Below are 23,910 nucleotides of genomic sequence, written 5' to 3' on the forward strand. Positions count from 1 at the left end.
CTTTAATGTGGTCTGACCAAGGTCAAGTACAAGCTTGCAGATTACATAGGGAAGCGTTAAAGGTAATCTTTCTCAAGCTTTCTCAGCTAATCTACTCTATATTTATACTCAACCACCAAAAGTTGAATCTGATCAGCAGATCTGTTTTAATCAACCAACTGATCTTTAAAAGTAAATGACAGAATGAGTTTAATAACACTTCCGACAACACTGAAAAGGTTTCGTTCTCATGAAGAAGCCGACTCTTGTAACAGATTGAGTCAGAGGAAGAAATCTGTTTTCCCCCCAGATATCCTTCTTTATCATACTTCGAGTCTTCTCTGGCACAACAGAAGATTCCAATCTTTGAGATTCTATAATATAATGGGACGTATATTAAGAGTGACCCAAGCACATTTTACAAACAGTGCTAAAGAGCTTCTGTTAGAATTTTGGCCGTTTCCCTGTATCTTTCTACTAACTCCTGCACTAGGGGAGAAAGGAGAGAGAAACCTGACACGCACTAAGCATATGTGACTTGACGCTCGCTCCGCAAGTTCATCTTACCTTGAGCCCGCTTCACACTGCGGTGCCAGGAGCAGTGAGGCGTCGGCACTGGCACAAGCCATTAACAGGGACACGTTAAGTTAGGCGAATAAATCTTCACGTTTTAGCCACAAATGTTTTAACATTAGAGCAATATAATCCCCGTGAGGCACAAAACAAGGGAAGAAAACCAACCCACGCGTGAAGCATTACTGACCAGGTGCTACGTTCGAGTTGCCCTGAGGTTTCAGCTGTGAAGACGGCAGCACACCCTGCGGTGTGCTGGTCCTGCTGTCATCTAAGCCGAGAGACAAGTCCTTTCTGGGGGCTTTAATTGTGGATACGTCATCAGTCATGCCCATCTGCTTCTGTCTTCTTCGCTTTTTACTCCACAGCTCATGACAATCTTGCCATAAAGGAAGGCTGGAAAAAAAAAGCATCAAATTGTGTGTCAATGTTACTTCTTAACCACACCCCAGAACTGTTACTATTTACTACAGAGCACCAAAGCTGACCCCCAACGCCCCTGCCAGTTGCTCCTGAAGACTTCAGACACATGCTGTGTGAGCTCCTCAATAAAAATCATCCTTGATGCCCCCCTCCTTCAGGGCTTCACCTTTACAGCCGGACTATTTTTCCGTGACTTCTGAAGAATCAGTAACTAATCATTTAGTAAAACTATGAACAAAGAACACAAGTTCATAAAAGTATGTTACTATCATCCTTGGTGCAATCTTTTAAAGCCAGTTCTTCTCACAGTACACCATACATTGAATAGGACATGGGAAAAAAGGCAAAAAAAAGATGCCATTTGCAGAAAATGGAAACAGGATTAAAAAATAGTAAAAGCTAGGAGATAATGTCTGTGAAAAACTTTCTGGTAAAAACTCCTTACTTTTTTAATGCCCTCTTATTTACTTCCATAATCAAGTGCTCTAAAATTAAACTATGCTACAGAGAAGTTTCAAAAAATAGGTAATCCAGGCTCATGACTACCCATCAACAGAGTTCTGAAATAACTAGCAACTATCAAAATTACCCACGATTCTGAAACAATTCTGCCTTAATGTGATTTCATAAAAATGACAACACTGCAGAGTAACTTTTGCTTAAAGGAAGACCTAAATGTTTGATTTATAAATGTTTTCTTCTTATCCTAATAAAAATTCCAATGGGAAGTTACTATTATATCTATTTTAAAGATGAGAAAATTGAGGCTTGGAAAGGTTAATAAACTTGCCCAGAATAACTACAAGTGCCCTGAAGCGGCCCCAGCCTGGTGACAGATCTGCCGTCTTCAACCTGGAGATGTTTCCTTAGGGATGCTTCCCAAGGGGGTACACCTGAGACCGTTTTAAAAGAATTCACATCTATGCCCTCTTTGCTGAAATCGATCTCTGAGAAAGGCCTGCACAGCAAGTTCGTTCACACCTCCTCTTTCGCAATTACTCTCACCTCATGTTATAAAGTAAAGGCATATGCAACAATATGGTCGAATCTTAGCAATATAATATTAAGTAAAAAAAGTCATTCCCAAAAGATTACAAACAGCATGACACCCTTTTATAAAATTAAAAACAACTAAAAATTTTAAATATAACTTTTTATGAATACATATAGATGGCAACAAAAGTATATACAAAAGAAAACAGGGATGATGGTTACCTCAGGTGGAGGGAGGCAAAGGGATAGGTCGTAGGGCAGGGGGTGGGGAGAGGGTATGATATGACTAACGTAGGTTATTTTCAAGGTTCTAGCTTTTATTTGGTAGGTTCATGGCTGCTTATTAACATCATTTAAAATAACTAATTAAGTAACTAAAAGAAAAAAAAGAGAGCCATGCATGGACCAATGATGAGTGACACAAGGATTATGATTAAACCAAGTCTATGCACCTGAGGTCCAGAAACAAAACAAAGGCATACCTCTCAGCCATCTTACTATGGTGCATTGCCTCAGCGTGTAAAAACCTCCTGGAGTAACAAACAAAGGTACAATTTGAAATATTGATACTGGGAAGCTTTAAGGCATCATAAACCCGCCAAAGACTTTCCTTTCTGTGTGTGCGCGTGTGTATGTGTCGTAAGACGTGTGGCCTTAGCCCCGGGTGGGATACTCTGAATTCAGATTCACTGCAGGACTACAGTTAGGGGAACTGCGGTGACTTCACTTCTTCTCCCCTGATGCTCTTGCGGGGGAGCCCCATGAGAGGCAAGCAAAGAAATCCACTAACAAGGGCTTTTGTTCCCTCCCACAATTTTAAGCTAAGAGATTCCTCTATGGATTATCTCAACACTCATCTCTAGGACAGATAAACATTACCCAACAAATAGCTGAAACGTACAGGTTAGTGATGCTGACTCTGGATACACCAGCAATGTTTTCCAGCGTGACCCAATGTTTATGTGCTTTTCTGATGGTTCAAATACTGGCTCAGCCACTTACTGTGTCTCATTAGGCAAGTAACTTGACCTCTGTGCCTCAGTTTCCTTATCTTTAAAAATGAGATTAGCAATACAATCTAGCTTATGGGGTAGAGGTAATATATGTTTAACATATATGTAAGTGCTGGACAGTGCCTCTCACAGAGCAGGCACTATATTCATGTTTGATACCATTTATCATCATTCAACATGACAGTTTAAAACTACTTTTATCAAATCACATCATGAAATATTTATTCCAATTACAGTTGATCACATTTTATCTTATAAATTGTTCAGTGCTTTTCACTGGCTATATAAGAAAAAATAAAATTATAGGCTAGCTGTCACTCTAACTTTTTAGCAATATAAGCTTTCTTTTCATTAAATACATCAGAAAAATTTGACACCACATCTAATACAATTAACGTAGTTGTTTTGTTTGTTTTAATATCCCATTGTCATTTGATTATTCTGAAAAAAATGATCACAAGAGTTTAACACATACACATAGTTCCCAACAGAATACCATACCAATGCTTTTCTTCATAGTCCTCGCCGCATAATTTATCATTTTAACTACCCATTACATATTACAAAATATGTCTTTATATAACTTTTAATTTCTATATTAAATCAACAGCATTATAATTTCACCTGACTGCTTCAGTGATGTATCCCTAATTTATTACTGGATTACAGCCTGTTCACCAAAATGTGTATTAACATCCTTATTTTTAATAGAGAAATGCAGTCAGGTGTGTTCTGATAAAACTTAAGTGAATTTAGGTGAAGTGTTTGACAATATGTTTCCAATTCCTAAGTTTCCAATTAGGTTACGTGGCAGACATTTCCCATTAATTAAATGGGATCTATCTACAGTTTCAAGGTTTTCACAAAAACATGTAATAAGAAAAACAATCTAACATATGGACTGGCAAAGTTGTACTGACATTACATGTTGACTTCCTAAACTTTTCTAAGTATAATGGATGAAACAAGTACTAATAAAATAAAAAGTACCAAGTATAAGAAGTCATTTAGGGGCACCTGGATGGCTCAGTTGGTTAAGCGACCAACTCTTGATTTAGGCTCAAGTCATCATCTCAGGACTGTGGGATCGAGCCCTGTGTCAGGCTCTGCACGGGGTGTGGAGCCTGCTTCACGTTCTCTCTCTCTGGGACACCTGGGAGGCTCAGTCAGTTAAACGGCTGCCTTTGGCTCAGGTCATGATCCCGGGGTCCTGGGATCTCTCTCTCTCTCTCTCTCAAATAAATGAAAAGCTTAAAAAAAAAATTTTTCTCGGGGCGCCTGGGTGGCACAGCGGTTAAGCGTCTGCCTTCGGCTCAGGGCGTGATCCCGGCGTTGTGGGATCGAGCCCCACATCGGGCTCCTCTGCTGTGAGCCTGCTTCTTCCTCTCCCACTCTCCCTGTTTCCCTCTCTCGCTGGCTGTCTCTATCTCTGTCAAATAAATAAATAAAATCTTTAAAAAAAAAAAAAAATTTTCTCTCTCTCCCTCTTCCTCTCCTCAGCCCCCCGCCCCTGCCCCTGGTTTATATGCCCTCCTCTAAAAAAACAAACAAACAAAAAAACAAACAAAAACAAGAAGTCATTTAATAAGTATTGGTTAATCTTCTTTAGCTTTTTTTCTCAAATTATTAATTACTGGATTAAAAAAACCTTTTCAAGTCACGTGGTTTCCAATTCGTTACTATCAAGAAAATTAAAAGAGAAAGAATCTTAAAGTTGACACCTGAAAGGTCATTAAAATAATTTCTGATGACAAGTCACCATGGGATTTTTGCACATAATGTGGAAGGAGTGCAAAGAACTCAGAGATAAAACTATGACAAAAGTCCATCCGTTCGCAAAGGCTTATTTACAAGAGTACTTATAAAAAAAGAAAACTACAATTAACGTGGGACTTTCTCACTCTAGAATAAGGAGTTATTAACTGACAGATATTAAAATTACCTGGGGGGTTGCATTTCCAACCAAATTTACTACTATATATATATTTTTTATTTTTTTATTTTTTAAGTAGTCTCCACACCCAGCATGGTGCTCAACACAGGGCTTGAATTCATGACCCAGAGATCAAGACCTCAGCTGAGCTAAGATCAAGAGTTGGACACTTAACTGACTGAGCCACCCGGGCACCCCTTCCTTTCTTTTTTTGAAAAAAAAATTTAATTGAAGTATAGTTGACATAAGATATTATATTAGTTTCAGGGATATGGCATAGTGATTCAATAATTTCTTGCCTTTTTAAAACTTAAATACATACTAGTAATATTTGCAAAGACCATTTGATCAAAAAGAAAAAAAGCTTTTTATTTTCTAAGTGACTCTTGGTGAATATCAAAATCCTAAGATATTTTGATCCCACTGGATATATTTACAAGAGTGATGTAACTACCCCGTTTAAAAGTGTCAACACCAGACACAGAAATTTACATCTTTTGCAACTATTTCAACCCTTGATTTAAAAAAGTTTAAATGTCAGTTAAAAATGTGCTCGATATAGCTTTTATTGGAATTCTTTCATGTGGACCACTTAAACCAAGAGATAACTTAGTATTACCAATAATGGGAGAAAAATAACCTTGTATTTCTCTTGAAAGGATAAAGCAGGAAGCACACCTCACTACCTAAGAAGTATTCTTGACACACACACAAAATGTTATACTAATTCTGATCACAAGAAAGCAATTAAAGCTAGATTGTAGAATGCTTTACAAAATAGCTAGCTTGAACTCTTCAAATATGTCAATGTCATAAAAGCCCTACCCAAAGAGTAATTAAAGACTGAAGAGACATTTCAACTATATGAAATGTGTGAGCGTTGAATGATTTCTTCATCCAAGACAAAAAAAAACAAAAAACAAAAAACAAAAACAAAAAGCCAGACTATAAAGGAAATTACTGGGACAACTGGAGAAATCTGAATATGGACTGTCTACTAGATGCTGCAATGTTAAATTTCTTATGCTTTATAATGGTACTGCAGTTATGAAGCCCTGGTTCTTATAGATACGCGGCAAATTATTCATAAGTGTCGTGTCACTCCCACAATATACTATTCAAATAGTTCAGGGAAAAAAAGCTTATATATAGTGATAAAGCAGATGTTAAAACTACTGAATCTAGGTGAAGGATATACGAATACTCATTGTACTATTCTTCCTATTTTTCTGTAGAGGTGAAATGTTTCCAAATCAAAAATTGAAAAGAATTCTTCGAAGGGGTACTAGAGTCAAAGTTTCAAGACTGCTGATAAGGAAAACAAAAACAAAAACAAAAAAACCCAAAACAACAAAAAACACCCACCATGGAACAATTAATTCAACAGTGAATGATGCAGATCCTTCAACATGTCAAATGACTGATCCTTTTTTTTGTCTTTCAAACCATCGCAAATGGCAATTCATATGTAGTTCAATAAAAACTTAATAAAGCTGAATATGAAGGTCTTAGAAATATAATAAGCCCAATCTAAGTGATAAGTGGAAGAGCCAGGATTTGAACTCCAAAGCCCATTTTTGTTCATTCACAATATGCTAATTTTATTACATGGAAACATTTTATTATAGAAATAGGGTTGCTTTTACAATGCTCATCATAATTTTTTAGGTTACAAAGGAAATCCCTACAAAGTTTCTAGGTCCTATCAAAAAGAACCAAATGGACTGCTTTGTCCCCTCCCTTCCCCCCAAATCAATCCTAGAGAAATTATAGGAGCCACAAGGGAATGAAGGTTCAAGAACCCAGCTAGTCTGACTCCCAAACTCTATACATTTTCTCTGAGTCATACAATAAACCCATTCTATACTGGCTTTTGTTACTAATGCTCTTTTATCCAATGATAAGGATTTTCTATTGGACAGTCTGCCAAGGAGTACTTCAGAACTGCTCTTTTCTTACAGAACTAACTTAACTTGCTGGGTCCACCCTTCACTAGATTTGTATTCTTGGGCAAGTTTCTTAACCTCTTTGAGCCTGCTTCCTCCTCTGTAGAACGTGACAATAATAATACCCACCTGATAGGATGTAATACAGGAAAAATGCTTAGCATAGCACTCAAATTTTTAACTATAGCAACTAGTAGCAGTATAAACACTAGTATTGGCAGAAGTAGCCCTAGAATAGTACTAGCAGAAGGAATATTTTCCTAGAGTTGAAATCTATTAATAAAATTAGAAAGAGGAAGGCTGCTTTTGCTAATCCTATGGTTAGCTGAACGTGACGCAAGGGTCTGCATTCTAGATGTGCAAATTATATGTATTACTACTATCCTATTTCTTTTGATTTAGGCTATTTCTTTTGACGTAACTAATCATGGACTAGCTTCTGATCATTTTATAAAGATGCTAATAAAACTGTCCAGACGGGAGCTAACATAATAAAAAGCCACTTACTCTGGTGGAGGCATTTTTGAGGGCTCCACGTCCCGGAGGAACTCGCACTGGAGAGCCTGTTCTGCAGTGCAGCGCTTACTAGGATCCAAGGCGAGCATGTAATCAAATAAGTCTAGCGCGGCCGCAGGAATACTGGCGTGAGAGGATGACAAGAGTCATACGTGGTCTTTGACACAAGCTTAATGCTTTTTTAAGCTACTAACATTTTATAACATGTTTGCACTACTTTATTCCAATAAATCCCAAATTTTCCTTTGAAGAAATAGTCATTTTTACATAATCTTTACCTATTAGTCTAAATCATTTGAAATTTAGCCAACAACAGCATATTTTATTACTCTGTTGGAAATTAGCGATTATAACATCAATTAAGAGCCAAACAGTAGAGTTTCCTCAAACAAAATAAAAACCTGAGCTCAAATAACACAAAAGTTGCTTCATTAAAATTTGAAATGGCATTCAACTTTGGTCGTGTAAGCTCCAAATGAAACACACAGCCCTAAATCAATGATACCATAATGACCATGAAATGGTAACTTGCATGTAGCAAAGGGAAATTCAAAATTAAAGGACACAGAAGAATTGTGATAGGTCTACCTTGGGTCAATAGAGGACAGAGTGACATTTAGAATTCTCAAGAAATAACTAAAAAAAAGAAAATTCAATGCGATATGGACACTTAAGCATCCCCTTCTTACAAAACAAATTCTTCTCTTAACTTTCGACGATATTGCTTCTTTGGTTTCATGGTGTTGAAATATGGTAGTTTGATTACATCGGGCCACACTGCAGGACATGGACTCCCACATATACGGCTAAACAACACACAAAAAGAGGTATATCAATATAAACTCCACAGAAAAAAATCACGCAGACAACTGCTATATAAAACATCACCTCATTCTTCAACACAGAAAAGGTGGAGTCTTCATACAATATATACAAAGTTTCATTAAATATTTTAGCATCCCAACTTAATTACTTGTTTTAAGAAACCAATTTTCTTCCAGCAGATATTTCGAACACTCCAAACGTTCCAATTCCTAAAAAGAAAACCTTCATATTTGCAAAATCAAGTTTTAAAACACAGGTAACATTCCAAATATGCTAACCATATCTTGAATCAAGATAAAAAATTTTATGCCAATAAATTAAGGAACCAGAGTTTAGGTTTATGTCTTTCTCTGGTTTTACAGGTATACCTGTCATTACGTCTCCTCATGAATATTATGAAGTTTGTGAGAACAGTGAAAACGAATTTCCTACACCCAGGAAGGGACCTATACTGTCATGTCTGCTGCTGCATTCCATCAACAGGAGGACCCTCAAAGTAAAATTCTTGAAACACAGAAGTTCTTCAGCTTAAGTAGTGCCACTGATTCCAAGGTATATATAATTTTAACTGCTTTACTCTCTGCTTATCTGTAGCTTGAAAACCCTATTTTTGTACTAACAAGTCCTTGTTACATTAATTTGCAGAAGAAAGGCTATAACAGAGGTAACTCCAGCTGGTAAACATTTAAAAACTCATTTGGTAATATGCAGGAGAAAAATTTGTTAAATATGCTTAACTTGCATATACTGAATCTCAAAAAATAAATATACATTGAACATAAAATCCCCAGCTGACCTTCACGTGTGATGAAGAAATGTCCATGCATCACCGGTTAAAAACAAAAATGTTCTGTACGTAATAAATAGAAATGCATGCACCAATGTGTATAAACAAGTGATGATGACTAACGTTGTCAGCCATCCTTTAGCTCAACTGTAGAACGCTATCTCAGAAACACATATATTTACATAAGACAACTTCTCATGTTTTTTAAGCTATGTCACTGAAATGTACTTTTTTGTTTCAATACAGTTTAGGATTTTTGGAAACACAAGCTTCTAAAAAGGTAGTAAGAGCCTATTCTTTGTACACTGCCAGTCTCCTCTTCCTCACAACTGGATTTTTACAACCTCCTCAAAATTGCAGTGCCTCCCTTAGGAAACAAGGCTGAGCCCAGAGGATGGTTCTACGGTCTGGTCTCAAACTGCCTTCCTAGTCTCATTCCCCAGTTCATCTCTCCCCATGAACCAACCAAACTCTTCCGTGTCTGTGATCATATCCTCTCTCCCTAGATTCTAACTAGCAGAGAATCTTTTTCATTTCTTAAGATTCAAATCAAAAGTCATCTATTCAGTGCGGTCTTCTGTATCCCCATGGCCACTCAGAAGGGTCACTGCATTCTACTTGCTTCTTCTGATACTCTTTCATATTTCATGTCACTTTGTATCTTAGTTTACCTGCTTGCTTCACTTACTAAATTAATAGTTTACGAACCGTGTCTCACTTTTGTGTACTTCTCCAAGTATATCAATATACTTATACAGGCAGACTGATGTGTTATTACAGAGGTAGGAAGTATACTGAAATTTTTAAAAAATGAAGTATACTTCCAACTGCAGAAATACAAGAACATGTACTCAAGTTTTGGAAGAGGTGCAGAATGTTGGGTACAGCTCCAGGGATAAGTAAACCACGGACAGGTGGAAGGGAAGTAAGAGAAATGTCGCTGGCAAAGAGAAGTGCATAAACAGAGGCACGAAAGTGGTCAAGTACAGACATGTGGGAGGAAGACGAAGGAAACAGTTGGAATTTAGGGCTCAGGGAGGTTTAGCTGAGAGCACAGGGAGGTTTAGCTGAGAGCACAGACAGGAGCCACACAATGTTTTAAAAGGCAATTTGCCCAACTGTAATGAAGACAGACTTTGAAAACAAACTTTAAAACTGAATCCTGTCTGTGACACTGGTCAAACCACAATGAAGAATGTTTCTTCTTTTGTAAAAGAGAGATTCATTTTACTTTGGAGCCGTGAAATTAAATGAGCTGGCATCTGGCCCTTTAATAAAAGTAAGTTTCATTGTCTCTTAGCTAAAGAGTTTCAATTATTTTACTCTGTGTGTTGTGGGAAGATAGCTGAGTAGTTATCTAGCTGGTAGCAGCACACAGGATGGAACAGACCTACTGAGGCAGGGAAAGTTACTAGAAACGAGGAAGCAGACAGGACAGCAATTGATGGTAACGGCGTATTAGCAAAAACTAGCCTGGTGGCCAGCCAGTTATCTCAAAATCACTTACTGAAGAGGTCTTGAGATGCATCATATACTAAATCGTCAAATATCTGAGGTCTACTTTGGGAATCTATTCTGATCTATGTACTCTGGGATCAATACCATATGGTCCACTTTCTTTTTTTTTTTTTACAAGGCCAACAGGACAAAGCCTTCGAACTAGCCATTACTCTAATGACTCTCCTCAGAATTTGCCTACAGATGAACTGTAGAATCAATACTGTCACATTCCAAAAGTAAGTGAATCTGTTCAGATTCAACTGCTGCTCTGAATTTATAGATTAATTTAGAAAGGACTGGTATCTTCAGAAGGCTTAATACTTCTATCCCAGAAATATCCAATTTTGATATTTCCTTCAGTTTTATATTTGTTTCTTCAATTAGATCTTATATATTATTATCAGCTATATTTTTTGTTTTGAAGGTATTCTTATTCCTATTGTATTGCCCAAGCAGTAAATAGGGAAGTTCCGTTAAAGAGAATATTTTACATATGATATACAAAGTTTTAGACAGCCAACTGAGATCCTATGGCTCCTACCATCGTTTTAATAGTTGTTTCTTTGAGGCTTGCCAGGTTTACAATCTTATCACCTATAATCAGAATTCTCTGTTTTTTCAAACATGCATACCTCTTTATCATGATATGGTATGTGGCAATTTCTAAACAATGTTACAATGATAATGATGTCACACAATATTGGGTAGTTTCATTTGGCTTCTGACTTTAATGGGAGTACTCTCATTGTTTACAACTGGGAAGGATTATGACTTTTGGTTTGAGAAAAACAAAACATAATAATCAGAGACACACATACAAACTCACACATTTATCCTGTTAAGAATTAATTTGTTCCTTTTTACTATGGGTTTTATTTTTGTGGCTTTTAAATTTTTAAAGATACTTTAGTTTTGTTGGTTTCATTTTTAGAAACTATTATAATCATCATCTGCATTTTTCCCCCGGGGAACTAATGTCATGAATCATATTAAGAGCTTTCCTAATACTCATCCTTACATTCAATAGAGGAATACTTCCTGGTCCTAGTAAAGTACTGTCATTTTAGTATAATGCTGTATTCTACCTGTTCATTTAGATGTTTTGCATCAATATTCCTATGTGAGATTGGTATACAGGAGCAGTTCTCAAAAATGGGGTTCACAGACTTTTCAGGGGTCTGGTAAGTGAAAGGTGTTACTAAGACATTATTTGCCTTTTTCAATGTGCTGATTTTTGCACTGATGGTACAAACCCAGTAGTGAGGAGAACGACCGGAACCTTAGCATGATTCAAGGCAGTGGCACCAAACTATTACTACTATACCATCTCCGGGGTGGGGGTGGGGGTAGGGGAGAGACACACCAGCCATTTCACTTAAGAATGTACTTGTTGAAGCAGTAAAAATCGTTATTAAACCCTAACACTATTTAGAAGAGTATACATCTTCTTTATATTCTCAGTGATGAAACAGAAAATACTCCGTAAAGCACTTTTGCTGCTCAAGAAATTCTGATAGTTATCTTAAGAAGTGCTTTGTGCAATTACTGAGCTGCTAGCTGAAGCAGCTGCGTTTTTTTCATGGATGGTCATTTTTATCTATATGAACAAGTAACACGGTGGCCATTCAGACTTGGGTATCTGCCAGACATTTTCTCAAATGCGAACAAAGTCAGCTTGTTACTTCAAGGAAGACGACTGAAGTATTTATTTTCAATTATAAAATCCAAGCTTTCAGGAGAAAATGAGAATAGTAGAAAGCTTATATCTATGGCCATGGATTTGACAGCTTCACTATAAATACCTATAGGCTTTTCTGATGAGATTAGTGGTGATAACCAATATCATATAATGAAATGTTACATTTAGAAGATCTGCTAAAATAAGTGATCCACTACTTTCCATATTACCAATGTTACAAAATCACAGATCCAGAGTGCAAGATAGACTAATGGATTTTAATATATTAGAATACAAAACATCCCTTCATATGTTTTCAGACTATACATTACGACTAACCTATAAAACATTACAACTTATTTAGTGTAGTTTCAAAGAAGAAAATGCACAATTATCTGAAAGACTACTGAAAACAACGTATCACAGAGAGGAGAATCCAGATGTTACTTTATTAAGCCAGACATTAAAAGAGACGTAAAAATGTAAAACAGTGCTACTTATTTCACCAATATTTATTTCAGTTTGGAAAATACAGACATTGTATAATGAAACAATGTTAACATATTGTTTTAAAATAGATATTTTTACTTTCTCAGTTTTAATTTGTAGTACGATAAGTATCAACAGATACAACTAGCATAAACAAAGCTCCTGGAATCTTTCAAAATTTTTAAGGGTGTAGAGAAATTCTTTGAGCAAAAGGAAGTAACTTATAGGATTTTTTATCCTATTGATCAATGAAGATATACATGCTTCTTTTTTTTAAAATCTGGGAGCCTCCTTTCTTTACCTATATTCTAGAACAATCAAAGTCTAAGCCTTTAAAGTTCTAAAAATCTCACCCGTGTGACCATCTAGGCCTTAGGCTTTGTGTGTAGGGTGGGGGAGGGGTGGAGGTTGGACAGAAGCAGAGTTCTTTTCATTCCAATCTACTTCTAATTTTTTTCCATGATTCTGCTTTTTTATTTCATAAGCAATGTACACTGTGTGATATAAAGGTTCTTTCTGGCTGCTAGAAGGCTTAGGGTTAAAAGTGTGACTCTTATGTTAAAAACATTTTTTGCCCTCATTCATCCCATTTTCTCATCACCTGTTTTTCACTTTCTTTAGCCATCTCTTTTTAGCTCACACTATTTCTATCAAAAAACTTCATATAATTTGCCTAAAATAGTTTCTGGAATGAGGCTAAGTACAAATAACTTGACCACTGCTGTGCGAAAATTTTTAAGACAGTTCTGATTAGTATTCTCACCTTTCATTAGTTCATACATATTTTTGTACAATGCCGACTAAAACTCATCATTCCTGAGACTTTAGATTGGGGATATATTCCAGCATTACTGTAAGTAAAGTGAGGGGAAGAAGTATGTAGGAAGCTTACATTTATTTAACTCTTATAACCTTAAACATATGATTAGTCCTGTTTTACTTGTGAAGAAACGAGCTGAGAGCGTTGTGGAACTTACCCTAAGTGCCAAGAGCAGGAAGTAGCTGAGCTGGCATTAGAACCCAGGTCTGTAAGATTCCAAAGCCCACCCTTTCAATTAATACACTCTGCTGCCTCCTTCCTAACAGGGAGGCAACTGTTTCTTTTGTCAGAAATTTACTTTTTTCTTCATCTTTTAAAAATACTTAATGCTACAGAATCAAAATTGCAGCACCTTTTTATAGTATTATAAATATTTGCTATTTTACCAACAAAACAAAAACATTCTGAAATATATAAACTGGAATGTAAAATAGCCCTCTTCACAGCTCTCTCACAAATCCACGCTCACATAACAATTCCAGACTCTTTTTTGATGTATTTGTTTTACCTAAATGGAATCAAACCAAACACAGCCTTTTGTAAAGTGGCTCATCATGAAACGATGTTGCTTTTCTATGTCAACATCTCCAGATCTACCATTTCCTTTTAATACCTATACAGTATGTCACCAAGTGGATGGATTGAGCTTGCTTTCTTTCTTTTCCTATATGGTTCACTAACCGACTTCACATATTCATAAAATAATCCAAGTACACTCATGCCTCAGGATCTTTATTACTTTGCTGTTCCCTCACTTGATTCAGATCCCTGATCAGATGATACCTTCTGGGAGAAACTTTCCTAGACTCTCTCTAGAACACTGCTTCCTATCATTTTCTATTCCCTTACCCTTATCACCACATGATATATTTTATTAATTTGTTTGTTTTGTCTTATCTCTCCCAATTAGAAACTAGAAAAAGTTGTGTGCCAATTACTAGGCACTGAGGATACAAACCCCCACCACCGTTCATTGTATCCTCAGTGCCTCGGAACTGGCACACAACCAGAAGCCAATCGATACTTGCTCAATTAATCCCCCCTTGACTTGACATGACTTCTGTATTATATTCGGAGGTCCATATAAACTTGCTTTATTTCTGGACTTCCCATATAAATCCACCAATTCATCTATATATCTTGTGCTAAACTGGTTTTAGTTGCTATGATTTTAACATACGATATGCCAAATTTTCCTTCTTTTTAAGAATTTGTCTGGTTATTTTAATGTTTATCTGGAGGGAGAATGTCTTTTGAAATTTGAATTAGGACATACGATTAATACAGGTTGACCTTAAGGCTTCCAACCAAAAACAAGATATGCCATTCCCAATAGCGATTTTACATGTGCTTTACGATTTTCAGGGAGATATTATAGTCTTTAATATCCCTGGGGTATATACGGTGGTGCTTTTGTTGAAGGCATCTTTTCCCTCACATACATTTCTAACTGGTTATTATTGGTACATATTTTTAAGAAGCTATTTCTTTTAAGTATATATGTATTTGTATGTTATATTAGGATATTGTGTGCACAGATGTATACACACAAATATACACACACACATTTTCTCAACACTTGTCATTTTATCAGACTCTTTTTTAACTTAAGGTGTTTCAGGTGATTCCCTTGCACGCTACCTGTATAGATGTATGCAACGCTCTCATATATACAAATTATGCTACTGCCTTCATCCTGCCACTCTTTATTCCTCTTACTGGGTCACTTACCAGTTATTTCTAAAACACTCTTAAAATAATGATACTAGAAGACACTTTTTATCATTCTTGCCTTACATCTTCTAGTACTTCACCACTAATTATTATTCTGGCTATTAGTCTATAATACGTATTTTCATCATGTTAAAGAAACATACTTTTACACTTAGTTTGTATTCTAGCAAAAGCTTATTCAACACCTACCAAGATAAACAAATTACTTTACTTCTATTAAAGGGATGAATTATAATAACAGATGTCCTAAAACGGAAACATTCTTGTAGTCTTATAGTCCTACTTGACTCAGCAAGTTGATTTTTAATGAAAAACTAGATATAATTGGCTAATCTTTTCTTTAGAATTTTTGGATTAATATTCTGTACAAATTTTTCAGGATGTTTTGTCAATTACTGAACGTGTGTGTCATACAAACCTAAAAGCTCCAGGGAGTCTTATTTCCTACACCGTGTAGAGAATTAGTTAAAACTTTAGCTACAATGGTAAAACTGTCTAAATTCAAATCTCGATTTTGCCACTTGCTAGTTATATGACCCTGGACAAATTCTTCACTCTCTAAGTTTCCCTTTTCTTAACTATAAAAAGAAGACAGAAGGTTGTATGAAGCTTAACTGAGACTAACTCAGGTGAAATTCTTAGAAACGCTTGCATCATGTATAAAGTACATTAAAGTTAACTTATCATTAAATAGAAGCCCCAGTATCCAAAGAATCAGGACAAATGCTTTGTTAACTGAAAAAATGGGTTAAGAGGGAATCATTAAAAAAAAAATAAAGAAACACAGATACATAATTTAAACATTTTATTTTAACTGAAAATTTTTAAATGTACATTTATTCTCCAATTTTCTGACACAGGGCAAGGCCTCTCTTTGAACAGAGGATTCATTGAATGGGACTCTGTGTTAGCTTTCTTGAACAAACCACATTATCAAGGATTTAAAGCAATCTGAGTACTAAATTCTTCTAAATTTTTATGACTTACCTTTCTAACTTAAAGTAACTTGCCTCCCACCCAGTTAATTTGATAGCAACTTTGTTAAGTCTTTGCAAAGCACTGCATCTGTGCATATTTAAAGGACGCATATATAATAATAAAAAGTTGGTATACAAAATTGGAAACAACTACCTGTCAGTCATCATGCTTCAATTGGTAGGATAAATACATAGTCTTGCTAGACAGTAGTAGCCTACTAGCTCCAAACACTCAGCCTGCCATGTTATCAAGCTACTGTTACTTACAGAGGGACTGGAGAGCATCAATTAATCCAATAAGTCTGTTGAAGGGAAGGTTCATAGTTTATTGGTATCTGTGCCTCATACCAGTATCTTTCCTAAAAGTTCTCATCCGTATTTTGAGGCACACACAAAGCTTAGAAGTTGCAAATTGACATTATTATATATGAAAGCCAAAGCTCTTTTTAAAAAAAAATAAAAGAATTATTTTAAAATATTACATGAAAAGAAAGGTGATTAGCATGTATGTCCTTATGACCTAGGCCCTACAATAGGCTCCAAATAAAGACTGATACCTGTGGGTACACACACACGTTTCCGTCTATAAACAGGCACATACAAACATGTATGCATTAAGTGTATATAAAACATAGCATTTCTTTACAGTACTCCAAAATATTAATTCTTCCATCCTGCCATACTAAAAAAAAGTTATCTACCATTTATTCTCTCCTTCCTCATATTTATTTACTCTTTCTTCCTGGTCTTATTTTTTGCCCCCCCCTTCATTTAATTACAAAAAAGATCTAGGGACCGCAAGATCCTTAATTTTACTAGAACAAGTATCAAAGTACCCACATTCTAGTTTCTCCTCCATTCAGCAATCATTAGCCTTCAAGAAAACCATGCTGTTCTCCTAAAAACACAAACCTCAAAGACTTAAAATTTTCTATGAAGTACTATACTCCCCCAACAAATATTACAATAATGAGCTTACCTTATTAATTCTAGTTGTGCAAGTTCTTGATTTGCTTGAAATATAGGTTTTTTGGTGAAGAGTTCACCAAGGATACATCTAGTGGAGAAAATATCCATCATTACCAAATGATACGATATTACTTCACTACCAAAAGTTTTAAGTAAATTAAACCAGTAAGTAAGCCTATCTTACCCACAGCTCCACACATCAATAGCAGGTGTGTATCTTTCTTCTCCCAACAGCAGTTCAGGGGGACGGTACCACAAAGTGATGACCTTGTTAGTATACGGCCGGCTAAAAAACATAGAAAGCACTCTTTAGAGTTAGTAACTGTTAGAACAAGAGAAGATTCTCTTAAGAAATATTATTTTGGCTAATCAAAGCAATCCTACAATCCTAACTAAAACCAATTTCATCTGCCTACTAACTTCAGATATGCTATTACATCTGACATATGTGATCATAAAATACATTTGAGAATGTGATTAACTGAAAATTTCCTTAATACATAAAAATGAAAGTAGTTGGTTGATTTTAACTGTCATTTGGTCAAAAATAGGTCCCAACTGTTCAGTTCTGTTTTTCCTTTCCATAACTTTAAAGCGGACTAACTGACTTCAAGGAAGTTGATCGATTTTGACCAACTCTGGCAAATTACTAATGTGTGGCAAGATACAGTACAAATTGTAATCACCTAACAAAAATTTTCACCTGGGCATATTTTTGACAACATTTAACTGATTGCAACCCCACATTAGGATGCAAATACAAAGTACATAAATGTAGACTATAGTAGTTGAGGTCTAGTCTGCAAAGAACCACTGGCAATTGTTATGATACTTTATCAGATGATTCTTTTGTCACCTTCTAAAAGAGAGAATATATACATACTGCTACCTCTTTATTTGCCAGTGGGGCTTAGAACCAGGGGACCAAACAGGCTGTAGGGAATTGAGATATTTCTCTAAAAAGGCTTGCATGCAGACTCACTCATGCTAGGGATGAGCACAAAGCAGCTGTCTGAAAAGCCACCAGACTGCTGTGAGGATGATTCATTTGCTGATCTTAAACCATCCACGAGAGGGGCAGGGGCCTGTTGGGACTCTGTCCCAGGACAAAGGCACTGCCAGGCGCCACTACTGCACTCTCCTTCTACTCGGACAGCACCGGTGGTGCACTCCACCACTGCATTCTCCTGTGGCCCCACTAAAGCTGGCAGGTGCACCCCAGCCCTGCACTTTCCCGCAGCTGCACTAAAGCTTTTAGTCACACACGCTCCACCTGGGAGATGCTCCCTGATCATCTGGCTCTGGTGGCCCAGGGGGCCTGCATTCCCATCCCAGGAATGGCAGGCTACCATACCCAGGGCACTACACAGACTGAAACATACTCCCAGTCTTTCTGTGAAGAAGGCCTATTTACTTGTCCTATAGCTTCAGCCTAGGGGGCAGACTTGTTTGCCACACATCTAAAGTCTACAGAGATGCTCTCAAGGAATGTAGGGCAGGGGACACCATCTTTGTGCTCTCCATTGACCCTCATTACAACTCACTGGTACATCCCAGAAAAGAGCTTTTTACTCATCTTAGGCTCTGACTCTTCCAATTGTAGCCCAAGGGATATCTCCAGATCACCTGGTCTGCAGGCCAGAGGATTTACAACTGTGGTCCTATATGACTATACACACTTGCATACATTAAAAGCTGCTGCCTGAGGGTCTGGCTTCCAATCAACCTGACTCTAGGTGCTGACCGAGATCCCTGCCTTTGCAATTCTGACTGGTCCTGGAACACCCTCAATAGTTGGTTCCTATCAAATATAAATCAGACTGCTTAGACAAACACCAAGGTTTGAGAAACAGAAGAGCTAGGGCAAGGGTGAAAGATAAAGATCATCTCCTACACAAGGCCACTTCTTCAAGACTAGAAGAGGTAGCTGTTTTCCCTAAACATAGAAATAACACACAGTCAAGCAAAATGAGGAAACAGAAAAAAATATGTTCCAAGCAAAAGAATAAGATAAAACCTCAGAAGAAAAAAACTTAATGGAACAGAGATAACTAATTTACCTGATAGAGTGAAAATAATGGTCATAAAGATGTTCACTGAACTTGGAAGAAAACTCAATGAACACAGTGAGAACTTAAACAAATAGATGGAAAATACAAGAAAGTACCAAAGAGAAGTCACAAAGCTGAAGAAGACAGTAACTGATCTGTGGGGGAAAAAAAAGAAAAGAAACGAAACGAAACTAGAGGGATTCAACAGCAGACTAGATTAAGCAGGAGGGAAGAGCAGTGATCTAGAAGACAGAGCAGTGAAAAAAAATTTAAAGTGAAAATAGCTTAAGGAACCTATGAAACAACATCAAGCAGAGTAACATCCACATTATATGGGTACCAGAAGGAGAAGAGAGAGACAAATGGGAAGAAATTTTCTTTGGAGAAACAGTGGCTGCAAACTTCCCTAATGTGGGGAAACAGACATCCAGATCCAGGAAGCCCAAAAGATCCTATAAAAATGAACTCCAAAAGATCCACACCAAGACACAGTAAAAATAAAATGTCAAAAGTAGAAGATAAAGAGATAATCTAAAAAGAGGCAAGAGGAAACAACATTTACATACAAGGGACCCGCTTCCCGCCCCTAGGCCTGCATAAGACTTTCAGCAGATTTTTCAGTAGAAAGTGCACGATATATTCAAAGTGCTGAAAGGAAAAAAACTTAAAACCAAAAATACTCTACCCGGTAAGGTTATCATTCAGAATTAAAGGAGAGATAAAGAGTTTTCCAGACAAGTAAAAGCTAAAGAAGTTCATCATCTAAACTGGCTTTACAAGAAATGTTAAAGGGAATTCTTTAAGCTGCAAAGAAAAAAAGTATACTAATTAGTAACAAGAAAATGTGCAAGTATAAATCCAACTGGTAAAGACAGAGTAAAGGCAGTGGATTAAATCACATAATGCTACTATAAAGGTTAAAAGGCATAATTAGTAAAAAGAACTGTAATTACAATAATCAGTTAAGGGATGTACGAAGAAAAAAGATGTAAAATGTGACATCAAAAACATAAAATGTGGGGGCACTAAAAATGTGGAGTTCTAGAATGCATTCAAACTTAAGTTGCTATTAGGGCGCCTGGGTGGTTCAGTCAGCTGAGCATCCAACTCTTGGTTTCAGCTCAGGTCATGATCTCAGGGCCCAGGGATGGAGCCCAGCATCGGGCTCCACACTCAGCACAGAGTTTGCTTGAGATTCTCTCTCCCTCTGTCCCTCTCCCTGCTTGAATATGTGCTATTTCCAAAAAAAAATAAAACTTAAAAAAAAAACTTAAAATGCTATCAACTTAAAATGGACTGTTATATATATATATATAGGCTGTTATGTGTGAGCCTCATGGTAAACACAAAGCAAACATCTCTAGGAGATACACAAAGACAGTAAGAAGGGAATCTAAGCATAACACTAAAGAAAGCCACCTAACCACGAAGGAAGAGAGCAAGAAGGGAAGAAAGGAACTACAAAACAGCCAGAAAACAATGAACAAAATGGCAATAAGTACAGACTTATCAATAATCACTTTAATGTAAACAGGCTAAATTCTCCAACCAAAAGACACAGAGTGGCTCAATGAATAAAACAAACAAAAAAACAAATAAGACCCATCTACCTGCAACCTACAAGAGACTTGCTTCAGATGTAAGAACACACATAGCCTGAGAGAGATGGTAAAAGATGTTTCACGCAAATGGAAACCAAAAGAAAGCAGGGGCAGCTTTACTTATACCAGACAAATTTTAAAACCAAGACTATAATATGAGACAAAGAAGAGGGATGCCTAGGTGGCTCAGTCGGTTAAGCATCTGCCTTTGGCTCAGGTCATGATCCCGGGGTCCTGGGATTGAGCCCTACATATAGGGCTCCTTGCTCAGAGGAAGTCTGCTTCTCCCTCTCCCCCGCCCCACCCCACTCACGTGTGCGCGCTCTCTCTCTCAAATAAATAAAATCTTAAAAGAGAGAGAGACAAAGACGACCTTTACATAATGATAAAGGGGTCAATCCAATAAGAGGATATAACATTTCTAAATGCTTATGCACTCAAGGTAGGAGCACCTAGATAATGTAAATATTAACAGACCTAATGGGAGAAATGGACAGCAACGCTATAATACAATTAATACCCCACTTACACCAATGGACAAATCATGTGGACAAAAAAATCAATAAGGCAACATCAGCTTTAAAAAACCAATCAGACCTAATGGTTTATAAAGACATATATAGAACACTCCATCCAAAAGCAGCATTCTTCTCAAGCGCATATGAACATTCTCCAAGATATATCATGTTAGGCCAAAAAACAAGTCTCAATCAATTTGAGAAGACTCAAATCACATTAAGCATCTTTTTCAATCACAATGGTATGCAACGAGAAATGAACAGGAGAAAACTAGAAAAAAAAATCACAAATACGTGGAGATTAAACTTTATGCTACTAAACAACCAATGGGTCAATGAGGAAATCAAAGGAGAAATAAGTAAATACCTCAAAACAAATGAAAATGGAAAATGCAACTTACCAAAATCTATGGGATGCAGCAAAAGCAGTTCTAAGAGGGAAGTTCAAAGTGACAGAGGCTTACCTCAAAAAAACAAAAATTCAGATAAACAATCTAACTTTACACCTAAAGGAACTAGAAAAAGAAGAACAAGCAAAACCCAAAAGTAGTAGGAGGAAGGAAATAACAAAGATCAGAGCAGAAATAAATAAATTAGAGACTAGTAAGACAACAGAAAAGATCAAGGACACCATGAGCTGGTTCTCTGAAAAACAAACAAAACTGACAAACCTTTAACTACACTCAACATGAAAAAAAGGGAAAGTGCTCAAATAAAAATTCCTAGAAACACATCATCTTCCAGGACTGAATCATGAAGAAAAATAAAATCTGAACAGACCAATTACTAGTAAGGAGACTGAACCAGTAACGAAAAACCTCCCAACAAACAAAGTCCAGGACCAGACAGCTTCACTGCTGAATTCTACCAAACACTGAAAGAAGATTTAATACCTATCCTCCCCAAACCCTTCCAAAAATTGATGAAAACACTTCCAAACTCATTTTATAAGGACAGCATTACCCTGATAACAAAACCAAAGATATCACAAAAAAAACAAAATCATAGGCCAGTATCCCTGACGAATACAAATATAAAAATCCTAGACAATGATGCCCACTCTATCCACTCTCGTTTGTCATAGTATTGAAAATCCTAGCCAGAGCAATTAGGCAATAAAAAAATAAAAAGGCACTAAAACTGAAAAAGAATAAGTAAAACTCACTATTTGTGGATGACGATTTTATAAATAGAAAACCATAAAGACTTCACCAAAATACCGTTAAAGGTAATAAACAAATTCTGTAAAATTTCAGGATACGAAATCAACCATACAAAAATCTGCTGCATTTCTAAGAAATCAATCCCATTTAATTGCATCAAAAAGAATAAAACACCTAGAAGTTTAACCAAGAAGATTATAGACCTGTACGCTGAAAACCATAAAGACACTGATGAACGAAGCCAAAGTCACAAATAAATGGAAAGATGTTCCATGCTCATGGATCGGAAAAATTAGTATTGTTAAAATGTCTATACTACCCAGAGCAATCTACTGATTCAGTGCAATTCCTATCAAAGTCCCAATGGCATTTTTCACAAAAATAATACAAAATCTCCCAAAATTTGTATGGAACCAAAAAAGACTCCAAAGAGCCAAAGCAATCTTAAGAAGAAGAAAGGTGGAGGCATCACACTCCCTGATTTCAAACAAATTTACAAAACTATAGTAATCAAAAACAGTACAGTATTGGAATAAAAACTGACACACTAGTCAATGGAACTGAATAGAGAGCCCATATATACACCCACGCATATATGGTCAAGTAATTTATGACAAAGGAGGCAAGAATATACATTGGGGAGTGATGCTTGGGTGGCTCAGTGGGTTAAGCATCTGCCTTTGGCTCAGGACATGATCCCTGGGTCCTGGGATTGAGTCCCGCATCAGGCTCCTTGCTCAGCGGGGAGCCTGCTTCTCCCTCTACCTGCTGCTCCCACTGCTTGTGCTCTCTTTGACAAATAAATAAATAAAATCTTTAAAAAAAAAAAGAAAAGAAAAGTATATATTGGGGAAAGGACAATCTCTTAAATATCAATGGTGCTGGGAAAACTGAACAGCCACATGCAAAAGAATAAAACTGGACCACTATCTTATGTCATACACAAAAATTAACTCAAAATGGATTAAAGACTCGAATGTTAACACCTGAAACTATAAAACTTCTAGAAGAAAAGCCAGGCAACAAGCTCCCTGACATCAAGTCTTGGTGTTGTTTTTTTTCTTTTTGGATCTGACCCCAAAGCAAAGACAACAAAGGCAAAAATAAACAAGTTGGGACTACATCAAACTAAAAAGCTCCTGCATAGCAAAAGAAACCATCGACAAAATGAAAAGGCAACCTACTGAATGGAAGAATATTTGCAAATCATGTATCTTCTAAGGGGTTAATGTCCAAAATATATAAAGAAGTCATACTACCAAATAGCAAAACAACCCAAAAAGCTGATTACAATGTATGCATAGGATCCAAAGAGACATTTTTCCAAAGATTCATACACGTGGCCAACAGCACATAAGATGCTCAACTTCACTAATCATGAGGGAAATGCAAAACCACAATGAGAGATCACTTTATACCTGT

The 23,910-nt window shown here is 36.6% G+C and overlaps 1 protein-coding gene across 2 annotated transcripts in view; it reads right to left on the bottom strand.

Annotated features, from left to right (window-relative positions):
- Window positions 1-23,910, bottom strand: part of CDK13 (cyclin dependent kinase 13) — a 117,668-nt gene that overhangs the window by 5,546 nt on the left and 88,212 nt on the right. For both annotated transcript variants that reach the window (XM_034665680.1, XM_034665674.1), the window contains exons 8-12: window positions 17,340-17,441; window positions 17,166-17,243; window positions 8,066-8,182; window positions 7,368-7,499; window positions 743-948 (exon numbers count right to left, since the gene is read on the bottom strand). In XM_034665680.1, the coding sequence (XP_034521571.1) occupies window positions 743-948; window positions 7,368-7,499; window positions 8,066-8,182; window positions 17,166-17,243; window positions 17,340-17,441 (635 nt within the window). The remainder of the gene's footprint in view (window positions 1-742; window positions 949-7,367; window positions 7,500-8,065; window positions 8,183-17,165; window positions 17,244-17,339; window positions 17,442-23,910) is intronic.

This window comes from Ailuropoda melanoleuca, chromosome 1, assembly GCF_002007445.2.
Source record: "Ailuropoda melanoleuca isolate Jingjing chromosome 1, ASM200744v2, whole genome shotgun sequence".
NCBI lineage: Eukaryota > Metazoa > Chordata > Mammalia > Carnivora > Ursidae > Ailuropoda > Ailuropoda melanoleuca.